This window comes from Poecilia formosa, unplaced genomic scaffold (genome assembly GCF_000485575.1).
Source record: "Poecilia formosa unplaced genomic scaffold, Poecilia_formosa-5.1.2 Scaffold147, whole genome shotgun sequence".
NCBI lineage: Eukaryota > Metazoa > Chordata > Actinopteri > Cyprinodontiformes > Poeciliidae > Poecilia > Poecilia formosa.
In genome coordinates this window covers 691,326-711,385 of record NW_006800086.1, presented here as the reverse complement: position 1 = coordinate 711,385, position 20,060 = coordinate 691,326, and the positions used below count along the sequence as shown (strand labels likewise).

The 20,060-nt window shown below is 41.3% G+C and overlaps 2 protein-coding genes across 4 annotated transcripts in view; one reads left to right on the top strand and one right to left on the bottom strand.

The window, feature by feature from the left end:
* Positions 1-1,928: 1,928 nt before the first annotated feature.
* Positions 1,929-12,510, top strand: LOC103145798 (uncharacterized). Of its 3 annotated transcripts, XM_007563387.2 has the most exons (4): positions 1,929-2,034; positions 2,257-2,356; positions 7,986-9,117; positions 10,745-12,510. In XM_007563387.2, the coding sequence occupies exons 3-4, from the start codon at positions 8,116-8,118 to the stop codon at positions 11,081-11,083; spliced, it is 1,341 nt and encodes a 446-aa protein (XP_007563449.1). In that variant the 5' UTR covers positions 1,929-2,034; positions 2,257-2,356; positions 7,986-8,115; the 3' UTR covers positions 11,084-12,510. The 3 variants fall into 3 exon arrangements, with proteins under 3 accessions (XP_007563449.1, XP_016532565.1, XP_016532563.1); XM_016677079.1 differs by lacking the exon at positions 2,257-2,356; XM_016677077.1 differs by lacking the exon at positions 1,929-2,034 and having other exon boundaries at positions 2,044-2,356.
* Positions 12,511-14,486: 1,976 nt separating this feature from the next.
* The window catches only part of LOC103145797 (bone morphogenetic protein 7-like), a 15,563-nt gene continuing 9,989 nt past the window's right edge, over positions 14,487-20,060 (bottom strand). Inside the window, exons 3-7 of the mRNA XM_007563386.2 lie at positions 16,991-17,139; positions 15,845-16,051; positions 15,698-15,771; positions 15,502-15,612; positions 14,487-15,413 (exon numbers count right to left, since the gene is read on the bottom strand). Of these exons, the coding sequence (XP_007563448.1) occupies positions 15,264-15,413; positions 15,502-15,612; positions 15,698-15,771; positions 15,845-16,051; positions 16,991-17,139 (691 nt within the window). The 3' untranslated portion in view covers positions 14,487-15,263. The remainder of the gene's footprint in view (positions 15,414-15,501; positions 15,613-15,697; positions 15,772-15,844; positions 16,052-16,990; positions 17,140-20,060) is intronic.

Below are 20,060 nucleotides of genomic sequence, written 5' to 3'. Positions count from 1 at the left end.
ACAAAAGGTGTTATTTCCAGACTAATTTCCACTCACGGATTTCTAAGCTTCATATTTGAAAATACTTCTCTCTTTTTTTCTTCTTTCTTTTTCCAAAACACAGCACTGAGATCAGTGAGAAACTGTCATGCTGTCTTGTTTCAGTTACATGGAGGAAAAAATAGCAATTGTGAATCAATGCAGGAGAGAGCAACGACACGAATCAGTACGAAGATACACGACATGACGGCATTATGGATATGTTCCTCCTGAATCCCCAGAAGAATCCACGTATTTATTGATAAATAAAACAAGCTCCTTTTGTCTGGTATGAGAACAACAAACCTGTCCCTGCCACAGCATAGGGAAATAAAGAATCACTAGTGAAACTCTCACTTTGGTCTGTGTTCCAAGCTGCAAAGTGAAACTGCAAATACAAGCTGTTGTGCAGCAGTTGGGAAGTGGTGGGAGTGACTGGCGATTTCTATCAATAAAAACACATTGGTTGTAAATGTCACCGGTTACTGTGGTTCAGCCTAAATATGCTAATCGTGGCAAAGGCATGCAATGCAAGCTCTCACCATTGCCATGAACCTCCACCAACCTTGTGTGTGTGTGTGTGTGTGTGTGTGTGTGTGCGTGCGCGCGCGCGTGTATTCATCAGTAGACAAGAACCAGAGAACTGAAGAAAAGAGGCACAGAAAGAGAGAGTGGGCAGAGGAAGCACGGTGTGAGTCAAAGTGAGAAATCCTCTTCACCACATAATAAATCGTGCGTGGGCTTTCTCATGACTGGGGGTTCACCTGCTGAGGCCCTGCAAAATCAATAGCTGAGACAGAGGCTGGCGGAGCAAAAGACATGTCCTCTTTCTTCTACGAGATAAAACAAACAGCGAGTTTCCTGCACCGCCATGAAAGGGCTTTCTTTCAGGGTTTTTTCCTTTTTTTTTCAACTGCAGCTTGTTTGGAGTCTTTGATGTCAACCTTTCAGTGATTTCAACAAAAGCAGTCTGAAGGACTTTCTCACTTATTCACTCATGAAACAATATTAATTCACAGAAGTCCCACCAGTGAGAGAAAAGCAGGAAGTGAGTTACAGCAGGAGAAACGATCGGCAGGTCAATGTCATCACACACCAAATTCGTTGGGTAGAGATTTTCTGGCGATTCTTAACGCGCACAGCAACCATGTTGCACCAACTCAATGCATTTAGGCATGACGAAGTCTCTGTTCCTTAAACCGTGCTTCAGAATGGAGATGAAAGGAGTTTAGCTTTTTCAGGTTCAATATTCAGATGGTTTGGTCAGAATTTGGTGTAGCAACATGAAAGTATTGATACCATTATGTCAGACAGCTGGAGGTGGTGTAGTCAAGTCAAGTTTATTTGCATAACACATTTCAGCAACAAGGCAGTTCCAAGTCCTTTACATCATAAACTTGTGAGACAGTATGGACTGTATCTTTTTGGCACGATTGGGCCAAGAAGATACAACCGTCTAGCTGAGTGTTGTCACTGACCGTCTCCATCACTTTCGGACCACAGTTTGCTCATTTTCTGACAGGATTATGAGTCATGTCACAAAGCTCACTCAGATTGTCTGGTTTCTAAAACGTGACAGTGAGTTCACTCTACTCCAGAAGCCTCACCAGAGCTCCATCCAGCAGGGCACCTTTGTTATGTAGTGAAAGTGGAGATTTGAATCATGAATGTGAAGAGATGCTATCTTGTGATTGTGAATAAAACAAATCTCAAAGAAAGGTTTCCAATGGTCTGTTGCGTCTACGCCACAAAGATTCAAGGGAGTTCAATCGAACAAAAACACTGTTTCTTTTTTCTTTTTGTGAATGTTGGTGTCCACCCCAGTCTGAAGCAACTTACTGAACAGGGCGCAATGCCAATGCCATCAGGCAATCATACGCCTACCATCAGCCGAGGAGTTGCACAACACTCTCATCTCTAATTATACACCCGACAACAGCACGGCGTGGAGCGTGCAGCAACGGCGAAGAACAGAAGGGTTGATTGCGAACGGAGGAGAGGCTCAAGAGCAACAGGGTGAGCAAGTTCAGACGGGAGAGACTGAGAGAGAGAAAGAGAGCAAGAGATGGGGAATCTGTCTGAGAAAGGTTAACAGGACTGAGTGAGTGAGCAGAGTGGGAGTGCAAAAATGTAAAAGTGAGTAGGAGGGAAGAGAGAGAGAGAAAGAAAGAGAGGAGAGAAGGAGTGTCTGGTGAGCTCGTCTGGATGCCTGTGCTCATTTTGCTTTCTCACCTGCAGTGTGTGAGCATGACACAGGACACACAGGTGTGTGTGGAGGGATGACTGATGGACATGCAGCATGAAGACTAGAGGCACAGGTGTGTGAAAGAGGCAACATGTAAGTAAAACCAGTTGATTTTTTTTTATGTATGCATGTAATAATGTTTATATATGCATCATCTTCTTGACTAAGACAACTGTGATGTGTTTGAAATGACTGAGTCTGACAGTCACAACCAGAGTCTGAACTCTGTTATCTCAATTCTTCATAGAAGGAACCATTAAACTGACCAAGAGCAATATTGCCACTACCGATATGCAAATAGTTTCATCCACAGTCCTGATTAGCTTTAGAACGATGGCAGCAAACACACAAAACCCTGCTGTGTTTACATGTCATTTCCCTTAGATAGGCAGGCTGTAGTGATCAGCGTCTCCTCTTATGGATGCAGAAGGCTGTAGAAGCCTGACATCACTGGCATTTTCAAGTCATGATGTGACCATACCTGTGCAGATCGCACTGTGAGAGTGTGGAGCCCACACAGCAGTGCTATTTGAATGAATTTACATGCAAACTGCAGGCGTTCAGCTGACAAACACTTGTCACGGTGCGAGACGGACTGCTCACATAGGGACGCGTCTGTGTGAGGATGCGGTCTCATCACACACAAGTTTGTATTCCTCTTCACATTAAGACTTTGTATTGACTTGCATTTATTTTAGTCACCGCACTTATGGCTAACACTGACATTTTTTTTCTAACCTTGACATTAACCAAACCTTCATTCACACCTTAGCTTCTCCCCTAACCCTGAAGAATTTGATTCACCATCTTAGGACCAAGCTTTGGCCCCATCAGTAGTGGTGGACATTTATCATATCGTTTATCATTTATCGTGATAACTTTTGATTTATTGTCACCAAAAAATTCCAGTTAATGATGATTAAAAATGCCTAAAGCTGTTAGCATTGATTATTTTTAAATTTTTCTCCATCAGTGTTAATAAATATCAATAAATTTGGACATTTGATTAAATGCAGATACTGTGAGCTGCTTAGTGGTACAAATCAGTTCTATGTGTCTGATGTCCTAACGAAGTGCATTACAAACGTTTTTCAAGAGTAGTATATGTGTTTGTGGGGTTATGATTGATGGCCATGCAGTCAGAGCCATAGTTACCTAGAAAAGGTGATACATAGTTCTTAGTGTCATGTTTATCATTATCACAAGTATTGAAACGTGACAGTCCAGATCGCCCAACCCTACCCATCGGGTTAGTACATGTCACAGAAATGCTCCTAAATAGGATAGGTAGACAAGTGTACACACACACGCACGCACACACACACACACACGCACCCCATTCAGAACTCGTATCAGAAACTTACAGGGCTTTGATAAAAGTAGTCATACACCAAGAACCTTTTCCTATTTGATGCCTCAACTACAAACTAAACTAAGTGTGTTTTATTGGGATAGTGAATGGGAGGGAATAATTCATCCATCCATTATCAAAACCCATTTGTCCTTGCAGCCATTGGGTGAGAGGGAAAGTACATCCTGGACAGGTTCGTCAGTCCATCACAGGGCAACATAGTCACACAGTGGGCCACCATGGATGTGCACTCACAGCTCAGTACCATTTAGAGAGACTAACTAACCTAACAGTCATGTTTTTGGACTGTGGGATGAAGTTGGAGTACCCAGAGAGAAACTCCATGCAGAAAGACCCCTTGCTGGGATTTAAATGCATGACCTTCTTGCTGCAAGGCAAAAGTGCTACCAACTGAGGCACTGTGCAGCCCAGAAATAATACAAAATAATACAAGGTTTTCAATCGAACTTACGTTTTTCAGTACTTTGTAAAAGCCACCTTTCACTGGAATTACAGCATCATGTCGGTATGAGGTTTCTACACAAGCTTTGCACTTCAAGAGACAGATATTTCACTACAACATCAAAACCTTTGTAGTGAAATAATACATTTTTGGCCTAGTTTCTAGTGCAAATATATTGAACTGAGACAAAACTGACTCACACCCATGCTAGATTACTTCACATATGATGAGATGTAATAAGTAGAACCTATAACACAATTTTATAAGTTTGACTTATTGTGTTATAAGTGAAATAATCTACCAGTGTGACTGGTACTTTTTTGTCAATATTAAGGAATCATTGGCTTTTATTTCTTGCTGAAAATGTACTTGCAAGTTAGCTTTGCCTTATTGCAGTTGCACCAAGATATTGGCACTAGAAACTATAGACAAAAATGCTTGGTAAGATTTTTGTTTTTGCAGCGTTTGCCCACTTTCTTTTGCAAAATAGCTAAAGTTTAGCCAGATTGGATGAAGAACGTCTGTTCATGTCATTTTTCAAGTCTTGAGGCAAAATCTTAACTGTATTTAGGTCTCGACATTGACATTGTTCTAGCTTCATGTCAGTTTGTCATCCAGGTAGAAGGTAAACTCCCACCTCAGTCTAATTGTTCAGCAGCCTCCTACAGATGGTCTTCTGGGTTTACCAAACATGTAACCTTATCCATCGCTGCCCTCATCAACTCCAACCAGCTGAAAAAGAAAAGTATGAAACAACATAATGCATGTAACAGTTCACTGTTGCTCCATGCTGGTCCGGGGGCATTGATGGGATTGAATTTACTTTGTGTGCAACGTTAAACTTTACATTAGGCCTAAGAGCTTCTTGCAGAGCCCCTCTGTGGCTTGTATTGAGAATGTATATATATATTTTTTTTCTAGCGATGGATCCTCACCACTCGTCCATGAAAGCCAGATTTAGAGAGAGTATGACTGATAGTTGCCATGCCGACAGATTATCCTACCTGAGCGTTGGATCTCTGCAGCTCCTCCAGAGCCACCATGGGTGTTTTCTGTTACTTTTCTCATTGTTGCTGTTGGTTAGGATGGACGGCCCAAAGAGAAAATTTCTCATGAAACTTCCCCTTGCTTTTATCTCATATTTGATTAGCTTATTTAATTGAGTCAAATTTCTTAAACATTTGCATTGCTGCTGTGTTTGTAAATTTTTTTTTTTTGATTTTTTTTTTATCGAAATAGGTTTCTCTTGTAAGTAAGATCCTTGGTCTCAATGTCTGCGTTTTCATTCGTCTTAAAACTGCACAAATTGGTTTTGCGAAATAAATTTGTTTAATTAGAAGCACGCAGATTTCAAAAAACACCGTTTTCGACAAAGTTTTTTTTGGCTGTCTCAAAATAGTGTACTTTGCAAAACTGCAACAGAAACCTTTTTTTCTGCATCACACGAGTCACATGATCAACAACCAGATCCTACTGCTGGTGGAAAAGAAAAAAGACAGGAAGTGATAGGAGAATGGTGGCGCAGCATGATTTTTAAAAACTCATTGCGCAAACAAACTTATTCGCGACTGATTTTAATTGTGTATCTTATTTAATGAAAACACCGCAATTGTGAAATTGTGTTTTTTGGACATTATCAGAATAACAAAGTTTTGCACACATTTGTAATGAAGCTATAGAGCCAACCTGTAGAAATAAAGGTCAAATAAAACATTTTTTAAAATACCTTAAAATTTTAAAATGGTAGGTCTGCATGTAGTGACACTCTTTCCATGAACAGAGCTCTGCGAGATAGTCAAAGCTCAAGATAACATTTAATAACCTGACTCTGCTTTAAATTTCCTCCAGACCTGAATGGTTTATTCTTTGGTCTTCATGATGCTGCTTGTTCCCTAATGTTCTCAGTCGAACCTCTGAAGTCTTCACAAAAAGAAATGCAAAAACAATTACACACCTGTCCGTGTTTTCGCTTCTTAAAAGCATACGTCGTTTTTCGGTCGCTCCATCATTACGCACAACTTTATGTTGAAATCTTACTGGAGATTTTGAAGTTTGACACCAGGTGTGAACAGGCTTGTGAAGCCAATCCTGGTGGTGAACAAGGTCTTAATGAGACAAGCTCTGTGCATTGACAGGCTGTAAAAAAAACAAAAAACGCCCAGTGCTATTAGCCAAGTTTATCTAAAAACACGACACGCAGTTGTTGATTGTAATACACCGTGGTGTTTCTGGCCACAGTGTTCTTATATTTATCCCACCAAAGTGAGATGACTCACCGTGCGAGCGCATACCGTAGATGAAGAGGGATCTATGGGTGTTTCAGATGCAGCCTGGGCTTGTGTGTTTACCACCATACGTTTATGTTGTTTTCTTTTTTCTTTTCTATTGGAAAATGTTACTTTCTCAACCTCGAGGGGTGTGAAAAAAATTCTAATCTGACCTCTAGCTTCACACCCACTACCCACATTTTTACTCTGCCTTGTTCTCTCCGCACTCTTTCCTTCATCAACCACACTGCGGAGCACTTTGTAACCATAGTAACTTCTCTTTTTTTTTCTTCTTCTTCTTTGCAAAGGAGTTGGTAGATGTCCATCAAAAAAAAACAACAACTTTCAGAACAGCAAATTGTGGTTGGAAAGCTGTAATTTGAAGCTGATGGTGAAGTTATTGTTCGCACGTCAGGGGGATATTTACAGGCAGTGATCTAACCGCGTGTTACTTTTGGTTGGGGGGGGGGAATGTTCTCTCTCTCCTAACAAGAAGGAGGAAAGAGAATCTCCTCTTTTATTTGCAAAGTTTGACATATCGGGAGATTATATAAAACTTAATGACAACAGGATGTGAGCAAGTGCCAATTTTAAGCTGCCAATATTTACTGAAGCAAAGTGGGGGCAGACAAAATAGAAAACCAGCATGGAGGAAATAATTATTCCCACATTTAAACGAATAATAAAGCAACTGGAATTTGTACAAACATGTTTACACCATTTCTTCCTTTTTCTGAGATTTGTAGTGTTTTTTCTGGATGACTTTCTGACAAAGCATCCAGAATCATTTGTATTTTATTTGCTCATAGTTCCAGATTGTTTTCTGTACAAAAGGAGATTATGGCTAATTTAGTAAACCAGCTAACAAAACCCAGATCATCACCCTGTCAGTACCATGCCTAACAGTTAGTAAGAGGTTCTTCTGGAGTTGTTGTTTCTCAACACCAATAAACCTTTTCAATTTGTAATCACATGAGTCCACAAGTCTTACAGTTGTTTCAGACGCAACTTTACAAATTCACCCTTTGCTGCCGTGTTATCTTTTGTTAAGATAAATTCTTTGCCTATGAAATGCTTCCAAGCAATCCATAATTCTTATGTTTGTTTTTCTAGCAAGAACCTGAACTCTAAGTTTACTCACCGAGGCCTGCAGAGCCTGAGACGTATCTGTGTGGGGATTTTTGTAATTTTCCTGAGTTTCTGCATGCTTTGCTGGGACGTCCCCAGCTGGCAAGATCAGCAGACACGTTCAAATTTTTTGTCTTGTTTATGATTTTTTTTTCTCACTGAAAATCTAAACTAGAACAATCACCGTCTCTAGACTGTCCAAGATATACCTTTGAGGATTTGCACCTGTGATTGACTTGATTTTTTCCACTTTTCAGATTTTTCTATCTAAAGGTCTTAAAACTCATGTAATCAAGGCTCATCACATAAAACACTACAATACTTTGGATCATGGCTGCAACATAGAAAATAATTTCTCAATGTATTGTTGATGCCGTGGTTTTTTTCCCCTACATACTAATAATTCATTTTTGAAACTCTAAACATGCTCTTGCACTTTCTTGTGCCATTATGGGAGAGATTTAATTAAACTTGACTAAAAGAAACTCATCAATATCTGTCTCCTTTGCCTAGATCACGATGACCTCGAGTGTGTGACAGTTGCCAAGAGACTAATGGCGGGTCTGACACACGATCTCTGGACTAGCTCTATCTCTGCAGAAGGCCATGTATTCTTGGAGTGAATGACAGGCAAGGTGAGGCAATGAGCTTCACAACAAGCCCGGCTCTGGTCCCACACAGGGACAGCCTCCCGTTTAAGAAGAGAGACCAAAGAGTGAGCTCCCCTCAGCAGCAGCAGCAGCAGCTGCTGCAATGCGACGCCTCAAACTTCAAGGCGCCCTATCCGTACAAGAGCCACGCAGACTTAAAGACGAAGCACACGGGTCTGTTTCGGCCTGTTCCAAGGCGGGTCACGGCCCTGTACCAACCCTGGATGCAGGTACAACCCCCTCCCAGGCCCAAACAGCACATCCCGTCCGCCTTCAGAGAGCACCACGGCTGGGCAGAGTGGAGAGACTTCAGTCCTCTGCCTCCCGGATGGGACTTTTCCCATCAGTACCAACTGCAGAACCATTTATCCGGAGCACGGGCTCTCCACTCCGGATATCCACAATATGTCTCTAGATTCAGCGCGGGGTCTCTGGTGTCCGAGGGCATCCAGAGGGGGAGCGGAGACAGGGAGAGGCTCAAAGTGTTAAAAGACAAAACCTATGGCCCTCACAAAGGTCCATACGCCAGGAGAGGAGAAAGAAGAACTGATGATTTGCACAGAGCTGAAAAAGGAGGCGCTTACCTACCTCACTCCACGCACGAGGACAACACTTTGAAGCACAGTTCGTTGTTCAACTCAACAAAAATTACATCTGGACAATCCCTCAGGAGAGTTTCCCCCGACAGCCTAAACGGCACAAGCACTCCCATGAAAGAAAACAAGCAGAGATCTCCCGTGGTGCCCCCGTCCACTCCCACCGGCCCTAACCGCTTCCCCTGGCTGCTTCCCCACTTCGTCGCCGGGTCTCTGATTGAGCTCAGAGACGGCCGACTGAGGAGGGTGGAGAACCTGCAAACCGAGGACTTCCTGCTCGGCTCTCTGGCCTGTCCGGACCTGCGCCTGAGCTGCTGCACGGTGCAGAGCATCTCCCCCTCGGCCGCCTCCTCCTCCGTCTCCCGCCTCCTCATCCTGCTTCACGAGCAGCAGTCCCAGGTGAGGGGAAGTCACTCTGTGGTTGTTATTATTATGCACGGAGGCCGGCGGCCCCCGCACAACTAGCTGTTAATAGTCCTTTTATACGGCGCGTCAAGCCTCTTTCCCTTCATCGCAGTTTCAAGATGAATCATCTGAAATATCGCAAGTTCTTTTACGTTTTTGAAAACGAGCCAACAAAAGAAGCAGATGGACACTTTCCCAATAAATGTCGATTTTAGTAACCAAACCCCGCTAGCATCTCCTATGATATCCACCTACAGTTATTCTACACCGACTGCAAATTGAAACTACAGCTGCTGTTTGGAATAAACAAGTCAAACAAGAACAAATGTAATTGTTAAGCACAACCAAAATTACAAGTGGTTTCTCCAAATTGAACACAAAAACTACACTTTTAATTACGAGCTGCCTCCGTTTCTAAAGTTAGACGGGAAATAATTAACAGCAATAGTTTGGTCCTATGTTTTCAGCTAACACGTTGGACGTATCGAGAGTGAAAGAATCTAAGATTTAAAAAAATGAAGAAAGTATTACCCAAGCGACGACTCATGCGGTTTAGTCTCGCCAGCAGCAGGAAAAATATTTAAAGTTCTCAAAACCCAGCTTTTATTTTAACAGTCCACTTCCGCTTATCGGCAAGCTAATTTAAACATTAGCTAAACATTTAGCTAGCAACCTAAATATTTAGCAAGCTAGATTTTTTTGAATAGAGCTAAATATTTAGTTTGTAAGACAAATATTTAGATTAAACATTATATGTTTAGTTTACTTTTAAGTTTTTAGTTTTAAAAATAGTTTGTAAGCTCGACTATGACATTTATAAATGCATAAAATATACAGTGAATATTGTTTTCATAAAATTTATATATTTTATTTTAAGTGTTTCTTCTGCTTAAAATTAGTATTTTACAATGATGTTATTTATACATCTTTTCATTTTAGTCTTTAAAATACCATAATATGCACATAACTATTTTTTTGTGTGTCTGATTACATCATTTTAAAATGATATCAGACTTTCTGATCAATTACTCCGTACTTTAGTAGCTTTTTTACACAGTACCTTTTCACTCTCACTTGAGTAATTTCTTGCACGGATAATTTGTACTTTTACTTGAGTAAAAATAGAACAAAGTAGTGCTACTATTAGAGCATTTTGGTGCTTGGGGGTCTGACGGCAAGCTTTGGCAGTTTCCTCTTTCTGCCACCAGGTGGCGTAAGTACGGTTTCTAACATGAACTGCGCTTCCCAGTATCATTCAAATGTCTGGTCCCTTTTTGTGTTTCCTGCAGTGAAATGTGACTGTCACCAGTCCAGATATTTGAAGTATCTCAGCCTGAGACCACAGCTGGTTTGTGTGGTTTTACAAGGATTTCTACTTAAAGTAGGATTTCTTGTTGAATTTGGATGGAATTTAAGTAAATTTTGCTAAAATATTTAAACTGTTTCAGTTAAATGTATTTATTGCTACATTAACCAAATTTGCAGTTTGGGTTAAATCACTGTACCTGCATCTGTAACATCCTAGCAGGTAAGTTTGGCTCTCTAAGAGAGCAACATTATTGTGTAACGGGCTTCTCTGTGTGTGTGTGTGTGTGTGTGTGTGTGTACGTACTTCCTTCAGGAGCTGGTGGATGTGTACGTGGAGTACCCTTTCTTTGTGCGCGGGCAGGGCTGGTCGTCCTGCAGCCCCCAGAGGACGGCCCGTCTCTGTGGCTTGCAGTGCCGCCAGCTCAGTGTGGGAGACGTCTGCTTGGCCCTCACGCCCGTCTCCGCTCCCGAGCCGCTGCCGTCAGACACCCCATGGCCAAAAACTGGCCCCAAAGAACCCGAGGAACGTCACAGTTCCCCAGAGGCAAACCCTGCGCCGTGCAGCCAGGTTCTACCTGAACTGAAGGAGCTCTCAGGGGAGCAGGGAACGGGGACAAAGGCGTCCCGCAGGAGGCACTGTTCGGCCCCGTGAGATTCAACCACTAGGGATGCGGTTTTTCAAAAGATATATGGTGCCTTGCAAAAGCATTCACACCTTTTGAACATTTTGACACTTTGGCACATTAAAACCACAAACGTCAGAGTATTGTCCTGGTGACTTATCAATACAAAGTAGCACAAAACTGAAGTGGAAAGAAAACTAACTTTTTTTTAGGGGGAAAAATGTATAGGAGTAGTTTTAGTGCTCCTATTTACTAAAATGTAAATGGTTCATTTACTTTTACAAGTAATATGAACTATTGCTACTCTTACTTGATTAGATTTATTTTGCATTTAAAGAAACCGACTTCAGAGGTAGGAAATGTTTAGATTTCTGCAACATCTGAGCTAACGTTTATGCTAGTCTGAGCATAATTACTCAGCATTGTCTTATTGCTTAAATTTAGTCCTCGTTTTACTGTGTCCCCCAGCAAATTCTTCTGGAGCCAGGTCTGGTGCACCAACACCGGCTGCAGCCCAGGGGCCCACATCCTTGTAAATCTGGCCCCAGTGGCAACACTTGGAAATTGCTGATCATAGCCAGTCTGGCTGAGCTTTAGCTATTCTCATAAGAATAATTGTCCAGAATTTGCAAAGATTGTAGAGACATGGCCCAAAAAACTTTCAGTTGTAATTGTAGCAAAAACTTCTGAAAGTTTTATTTCTAAAAATAACAAAACAAAACAAAAAAAAGACATGGAAACCATGAACATTTCTTTTTGATCCCCCACACACACTCCTAAGAAAAGGCATTTGTGGTGGTAGTGTGACAAAAATCGGAAAAGTTTCAGGGGTGGGAACGGTCTTGTAAGGTACTGTAGGTCTGGGATTTCTTTGGATTTGTGCTGTGATCAGCGTCTTGTCTTTCTACCTCCTGGATCACGCTTGTGTGCTTGACTTGTCATCTTTATTGGCTTTTAAGTAGTATCAGCTAAAGAGGACAGCTACAGTGAGCTCCCCTCTCAGGGTTAAAGGTTATGTAATATGTCGTGAAGTGATAACAGAGAACCAAAGCATGAACTGATGTTGCCTTGGTGAGTTGCACTGTTCAGATTTAAACTCCTTTTTCTTGCGATTCTGACGATATCTGCTCCTTCATGGGATTTCTGCCTCTCAGGTCTTTCACTGAAGTTCAACTCTCTACTGCCAAATAACTTGTGAACCAACTGATTCTGTACTGCAACACTTGTAAAGCTTCGTTCTACCTCTCTCTTCAATGTAGGATCTGTGTTTCTGACTTGTGTGGGCTGTTGTGACACGATGGAAGCACCAAGCAGAGATACTTGATTTTTTTTTTCTGTTTTTTTTTTTCAAGTTGAAACTGTGTAAAAAAAAAAAAACAACAAAAAACACCCAAATCATTTTTAATGGGGTGAAATTAAAGAGTGAATCACGTGACTTCATCTGTAAGCATTTGCACCCAGTTATCTCTGTCTTCATTTCGTAGCTGACAAGAACTGGATGAAGAAAGCGTTTATGACCTAATAAATATAAAATGGAAAAATGCAACAGCGACGAGTTTAGCGAATAATTCCATTTGAGTTAGGAGTAGGACGAAATATCAAGTGATTAGTTTTTATTCACGTGCAATAAAAAGGGCTGGATTCACTTTGAAAATATAAACACTGACGAGCAGTTGTAGTTTTTGATATGGACAAAAACTACAACTGCTCACCAAAACCACAACTTCACACCAAGCGTGTTACGTGCGTCAAAAACGCGTCCGACGCTTCAAGTTTGACGCCTGTGCACTTTGAATGCTGACATTTTGCTCTACACCTAACGTTTTCCGTGTCAGACATGTCAAACTTGTTCAAGCTGTTGTTTTCCGTTGCCGGCCTATTTATCGAACACGTTGGACACTCTTGACTGTGCTAGATCCCACGTAGACTTTAAATGTAAGCGTTTGGTGTGAACGCAGCAGAAGAATATAAATGTTATTAAATCACGTTTTCAGCTGCGACCATTTTTTGCTGCATGCAACTATGCAAAGTGTAAGAGCCATTAGAAAATATGGCTGTGCATGACACTAAACAGCAGTGTTGAAATTGAGGCCTAATTCAAGACCTCTAAAGGGATTTTACATTTTTTTTGTGTGTTTTTTTTTTTTTTAAATCACCAGGTCGGCATCTGATCTCTAATTCAAAATCTAAGAGTTACTATTCATTGAACTATTCCATGCTTTTATTGGTCTATCTCTGCACACTAAGAGTATTTTCACAACATTTTTTTTTTTTGCCTAAGATTGAGATCAGTCCATTTTTGAATAGCTCAAACCTGGACAGAATGATTTGACACTAATAACATGTTCTTTTTTGAAACCTTAACGCCATTTGCTGAAATGTAAAAAGAAGAAAAATTTAAACCAATTCATCCATCTAAATGGACTCCAATTTCATAATTTCTAACCATTTTCTATGACCTTTTGTAAAGATATCCAATGATTTCCATTTGGTGAACGTCTCTGCAAAGTTAACTTGCAGAGAGCTCCTGACTGAGGAAATGGCACCACCTGCAGCTTTTTGTTCAACAAATACTTCACAGAACCCAGGCACAACAGTAGATTTTCCATGTTGTTCTGCAAACACACACACATGAAGTGACACCGACTCTCTGAGCCAGTGGGGTATTTAGCTGGTTCCAGTTACATAATTAAATCTGTCTAAACTTAGCTTTGAGTACTTTGTTTTTGTGCCATTTCTAACCCAAAAGGACCGCGTGTGAATGTTCTTGTAGATAAAAACACCGCCTGCATCCACTGTTTCCATTTGACCTTTTTAATCAGGCAAAATTAAACTAATGCAGCTTTGGTTTGACACTTCAGGGCAACTGTTGTTTACAGGTAATGGACACTCTATAAAGATGAATCACTGCAACCTTGTCCATCTATACTGCCAGGTGGAAAACATGTCATCAACTGGACTCAACAAAGAGAATAGGTAAGAGCCTCCCACCGGATAATTACAGCGTGGATCGTAAGTTTCAGCAGATGACAAGTTATTTACCCTCAGTAGTGCGATGAGTAGCATCTCATTTCCTGAACCACCATGTAAGACGACGCATCATGGAAAATATGGCAATCGGCTTCAGGAAGCTCAAATTATGGGCCTGTATCAAGCAAAGGCAAATGACCGCTGGAACTACTGAAATGGAGTCAACAACTGTCCTCTGTGTTTTTAAAATTGGGATTGATATTAAGAAGAACCATCATTTTTATGTAAAAAATATTTTTGGAAAAAAATCATCATGATCGTTTTCTTTCATTAAAAAAAGATTACTTGAAGCTAAAGTATGTAGCTTTTATATAAAAAGATGTTTTTACATATTTGTTTAAATTATCACAGCAACAGCAGCACTGTGAAGAGGTTGATCATAACAAATATGGAAAAACCGTATTTTTGTAAAAGTTACATCCTCTGGCTTTAAGCTCTTTAGAAATTAAATTGTTAAAACGTAAAACAACTCAAGGCCATGTTCAGTTGTAAAAGTAAAAACATTTCCACACCCACAACGGGAAGGAAACTCAAGGGATTAGAATTACAAAACCGTGTCCCCTTAAAAAAATAAAATAAAACAATCATCCAAGGATTCATTGGGTTCAAACTGTGCAAGAGTAGTTGCATGTGGTCAAACCTCAACTCAACAGAGAATCTTTGGACACGCAGAGCAGTGCGACTCTCCCATCATCTCCAAAAGATGGAGGTGAAAAAGTTATGCAAATCTGGACAAACTGCGGAAGCTTTCAGACGATGCAGGGAACGAGAGCCGTGAAGCTAAAGCCGATCTGGTGTGACTAATTTTTTGGCTGGGCAGCGTGGGCAGCTGTCAAACGTCGCACACCTGACCCAGGAAACCCAGATTCATTCAGAAGACTGGACCCTCAGCTGCAAATCCATTATGTGATGCTTCAGATCCGATCTCTGCAAACTGTTAACTTCCTCCAAGTTTGGTTTGTGCTTGAAAAGTCTTCAAAAGTCTGTAGTTTTCTCCTTTTAGACATAGTCCGCCGTAGCTGCTCCCCGTCATAGCGATTCGCCACTTTGGCACAAGCGTTTGCAGACCAGAGACTCCATCTTCTCTTGTGTCTAGCCTCTCCTCTTTCTGCCTCATGACATTCTTTTACACTTGCAGAAGTCGGGCAAAAGACGTAAAAAAAGAAAAAAAAAATACCGTTAATGACAGCCACAGGCTCTGACCACCATGTTACGGTATTTCTTGAGGATGACGTTGGAGCTGTCGTCAAAGTACAGCACCGAGATGCCGTTGAGCTGCGTTGGGGCGCAGCAGGGCTGTGGCACCGTCTCCGGGTTGATGAAGTGCACCTACAGTTAGAGGAAGTACGAGTTAATCTGCTGAGCATGTGGAGGCTGTTGTGAAAGTGCCATCGATCAGGGACTGTTTGGGACTTACCAGAGTTTGCACGATGGCGTGATTGGTGGCATTCATGTCGGAGTTGAGAGGGAAAGCACACTCGCCCTCACAGTAATATGCAGCGTAGCCCTCCGGCGCTATTATCCAGTCCTGATCAGAGGAAAACCACAACCACAGTAACTGATGCTGCATACAAAAAAAAACTGTGTGTAAAATGATATCCTTTGCTTTGTACCTGCCATCCTAACTCTTTGAAACTGACATACAGCTCGTGTTTCTTACAGCCCTCTTTTGATAATCCGAGGGTATCTGAAACATGCAAAACCAAAGTTTTAGCACTAAACATCAGGGAGACCTTCATAATATTTAAAGTCTTAAGTACCAGATCCGGCCTCTGCTGCCTTCAGTGCTTCTTGGACAGCCTTCTGTTGTTTGGACCGGTTTGACTGCCGTCCTTTTTGGGCGGGGGCCGAACGAGCACCGCGGAACCGCACCGCCTTGACTTTAAAAAAGACAACGAGGAAAGGCTGCTTGTCTTTAGGCCCACTCCCAGTCAGCAGCCCAGCTCTTCGGGGATTCCTCTTGTGGCCTTTGCAGGGCAAAATTTAAGTCAAGTCCAGTTTAGTTGTATTTGTATCGTGTCAGCAACAAGGCAGTTCAAAGTTCTTCACATCATAAAAAACATTGTAGCCAATTGGTTAAAGCCACCATCAAAATCATCAAGCAAATACGCACCAAATATGTTGATCAACAGCTGTCTGTTTTTAGGCAGTCCTGCTGCAGTAATCAGTGCCACTAAATAGGATATTAGACCTTTGATTCTATAAATGTTCTTCAGATGATAGAAGGCCGACTTTGTAACTGTCCTTATGTGTCGATGAAGGTTCAGGTCAGAGTCAATCACTACACCCAGATTTCAGGGCTGATCGCTAGTTTCCGGCTGTGATAGAAGCTGCATGCTGACTCTTTATCTTTCCTCTTCAGATCCAAAGAGAATGAGTCCAGTTTTGTTTTTGTTCCGCATCAGAACTGTATGGCACATCCACACACCGACTTGTTCTAAGCATCTTTTCAGTGCATGGATGGGTTCGAAGTCACCTGATGACGTAATGTAGAGCTGTGTGTCATCTGCATAGTAACGGTACCTAATCTTATTTTAAAGTATAAAGAGCTGTCTAAATGTGGCAAAACATATCTAAGTTCCAACAAAACTGGGAATTATTCTTCTACAGTAAATGTGAAAAATACACAGATCATATGAAAACTATTTTATAAACCCTTGAACTGCTATAACTGGCTTTAGTGGTAATATCGACCAAAGTTTAATGGTGTTTGCACACAGAACTGGCAGCTATGGTTCTGCTACTAATAATGTTCCAGTTCTTGTAATTACCAAAGCAAGAAAATGCGTAAAAATGAGCAAAGTAGCTTTTATCCAGATTCTTCTTAAATTTTTACTTCTGGTTCCAGGTACCTTCTATAAATACAAACTTTGCGGTGGCAGTGCAGGGTAACAGTTGGTACCGACCGTTCCTGTCCGCGAGAACCAGGTGCAGTCCCAGGTTCTGCTCAGGGCTGAGCTGCCACAGGGTGCTGGTAGCGGTCAGATCAAACACAAGCCATCCGTCATCGGAAGCCCAAACGTCTCGCTGATCCAGCAGCAGCAGTGCCGCTTCGCTGGAAAAGCAAACATGTGATGGGATATTCAGTCAGTAACATTAATGTTTCTGCAAACATTTGGGGGAAACGTCAACTAAGACGTTTGCAGCATTCTTGTTTTAAAGCAGGTCGACTCTACTTGACAAAAAGGGAGAAAAGAGGTTACAGATGAATGATCTAAACGTGATCTCACATTAGAAACCCAGGGACTTTTACTCTAAAATAAAAATTTTCAAGTAAAAGATGACACATCCAGCTTTTATTGCAGAGAATAGAGAAAATTATTTTATTTTATACAAGGGTGAAAGTAGTTTTAAATTCTTGGGGGTTCTATGACAATATATATATATATATATATATATATATATATATATATATATATACACACACACACACACACATATACAAAATGGAGCTGTATTTCCCTCAGCCCACTGGCTGCAATGTTGACACTGCGAGATACCGTGAGTCTTCCAGATCGGGTTGATGGGGTAACAGGTCCAGAAGGGAACCACAGAAATCTCTCTATCTTGATATTTTTAAGTCAAGTATGATTCAAAATTTTAAACCTGATATAATGATGAAAAATCCTACTTAAATTAATGATTTTAATATACCATTGTCAATCTAAACTTAATATTTAACCATTAAAATCCCCGTTTTAATCCCTAGCCTCCTGAAATATACCCTTCTGAAGTTCGTCATGGCGCCTCGAATGAATAAGTGATGCAGTTGCAAAAGGTTAATAGTTTGAGTCATGTAGAACTGATTTGACCGTTTCCATAGCAACGATCAGAAGCAAGACATTCCTCCAGAACTACAGAGACTCATTGTAGCTATGACCTCATCTATGTCAAAGATCTATGACATAGATCTATGACATAGATCAAAGAACATCTGAGGTTATGAATGCTTGGATCTCCAAACAGGAGGTTATATACAAGCAGCTCTTTGATTGTTAGCACCGTGTTGGACAAATATTTTGACAATGGAACAGATTGCAGTCAAGACCATGTTTTTTCCCCTGACGTTTGGAGCAGGTTATTTGATAACGATAGGAGTGAGAAAGCTTTTTAGCAAGATACTTCCTGGGGTCACTTTTGACATCAGTAGTTACAAGGATGAGAATGAGTACGATGAATTTGACACGTATCTCTTCAAACCTTCCCCAACTGTGAAGCAAACTTCACAGCAAAACTCAGAGCTAACTTCCCCAGCTGGGGTAGTTTGCTCATCAGGCCACAGCAAACAGAAGGATCACTCAGGTCGGTCTGATGGAGAGAACGCTGATGAAGGGAACGATTTCTCCAATCACCCTAAAATGCACAGATTGAGAAGGGTTGGAGCGATAAGGAGGAAAAAGAGGCGTCCAAATGCTCAACTTCTGCTCAGATGAGAGGCATTAGAAGACTAGACCCATCAAGAGAAAACATCCTAGGGAACGATTTCTCAAATCTCAAAGAAGGTGAAAAGTAGACCGTTGAGTCTAAAAGCACCTAATATTGATCCTGTCACCCTCAGACGCACCTGAAGGCGCCGTCTGACAGCAAAGACTGCTAGGAAGTTGTGTTGTCTGAATGAAAGCACAGATGCATTTGAACTGTGGAAAGGGAGGGGAAGTGAAGTGAAGAATGGACTTCAGATATGACAAGTAAAACATTTGTATTGGATGAAAGTGGCATTAAAAGACTGGACCCATGAAGAGAAATCGTCCTAGGGAACGATTTCTCTAATCTCAAAGAACAAAGGAGACTGTTGAATCTAAAAGCTCAACCTCTGCTCTGATGAAAACGGCATAAGAAGACAGGACCCATGAAGAGACCACTGTCCAGGTAATGATTTTTCCAATCTTCTCTAGGAACAAACATGGATAACATATCCATATGGTTGGATATGTTAATGAACAGTGAAAAACTTGCGTAAAGTGTAAGGGAGTTGTAATTACAACTGTCCATCCATTTCATCCATCCATTTTCTTCCTCTTGGGTTGGGTCGTGGAGGTAGCAGCTTAAGAAGGGAGGTCCAGACTTCCCTCTCCCCAGCCACTTGTTCCTCTGGGGGAATCCCAAGGCGTTCCCAGGTCAGCCGAGAGACATAGTCCCTCCAGCGTGTTCTGGGTCTTCTCCGGGCTTTCCTCCTGGTGGGATGTGCCTGGAACACCTCACCATGTAGGGGTTCAGGAGGCATCCTGACCAGATGCCTGAGCCTCAACTGGGTCCTCTTGACATGAGGAGCAGTGGCTCTACTCTGAGTCCCTCCCAGATGACCGAGCTTCTCACCCTATTTCTAAGGGAGAGCCCAGACACCCTACGGAGAAAACCCATTTCGGCTCTTGGGACGTGGTATGTCTCCTCTCTGGTGGGGAAGGAGCCGGAGCTGGTGTGTGAGGTTGAGAGGTTTCGGCTAGAAATAGTCAGTCTTACCTCGACGCATGGCTCTGGTTCTGGAACCAGTCTCCTTGAGAAGATTACCCACCCTTCTTGGAGTCCTTGGAGGGGGTTTTAAATTAGTAATAATTATTTATTTTCTAACTGAACTGAAACAGATTTCCACACCATATCTACATGTTAAGGTTGTCAAAGTCAAGCTAGCATAACTGCATAACATTGCAAATATATATATTATTATTATTATTATTTATTTATTTATTTTTATTTAAGAGCCCACTGCACTGAACCCCATTGAAAACATCCTGGTTATTCCACCAAATATTGATTTCGGAACTGTGTTAAAACATTAGTTTTGTTGTTTCTAAATGAATATCAACTTGTTTTCTTTGCATTATTTGAGATCTTAAAGCATTGCATCTTTTTTGTTATTTTCACCATTTCTCATTTTCTGCAAATAAATATAAAATTTTTGCTTTGAATTTCAGAGACATGACATGTCAGTAGTTCATAGAATAAAACAATGTTCATTGTTTTATGAACATTGTTTTA

Bases quoted from the DNA above. Each gene is read 5' to 3' on its own strand.
- LOC103145798 (XM_016677079.1), top strand. From the start codon at position 8,116: ATGAGCTTCACAACAAGCCCGGCTCTGGTCCCACACAGGGACAGCCTC. The intron at 9,118-10,744 runs GTGAGGGGAAGT...TACTTCCTTCAG, and splicing joins TTCACGAGCAGCAGTCCCAG to GAGCTGGTGGATGTGTACGT.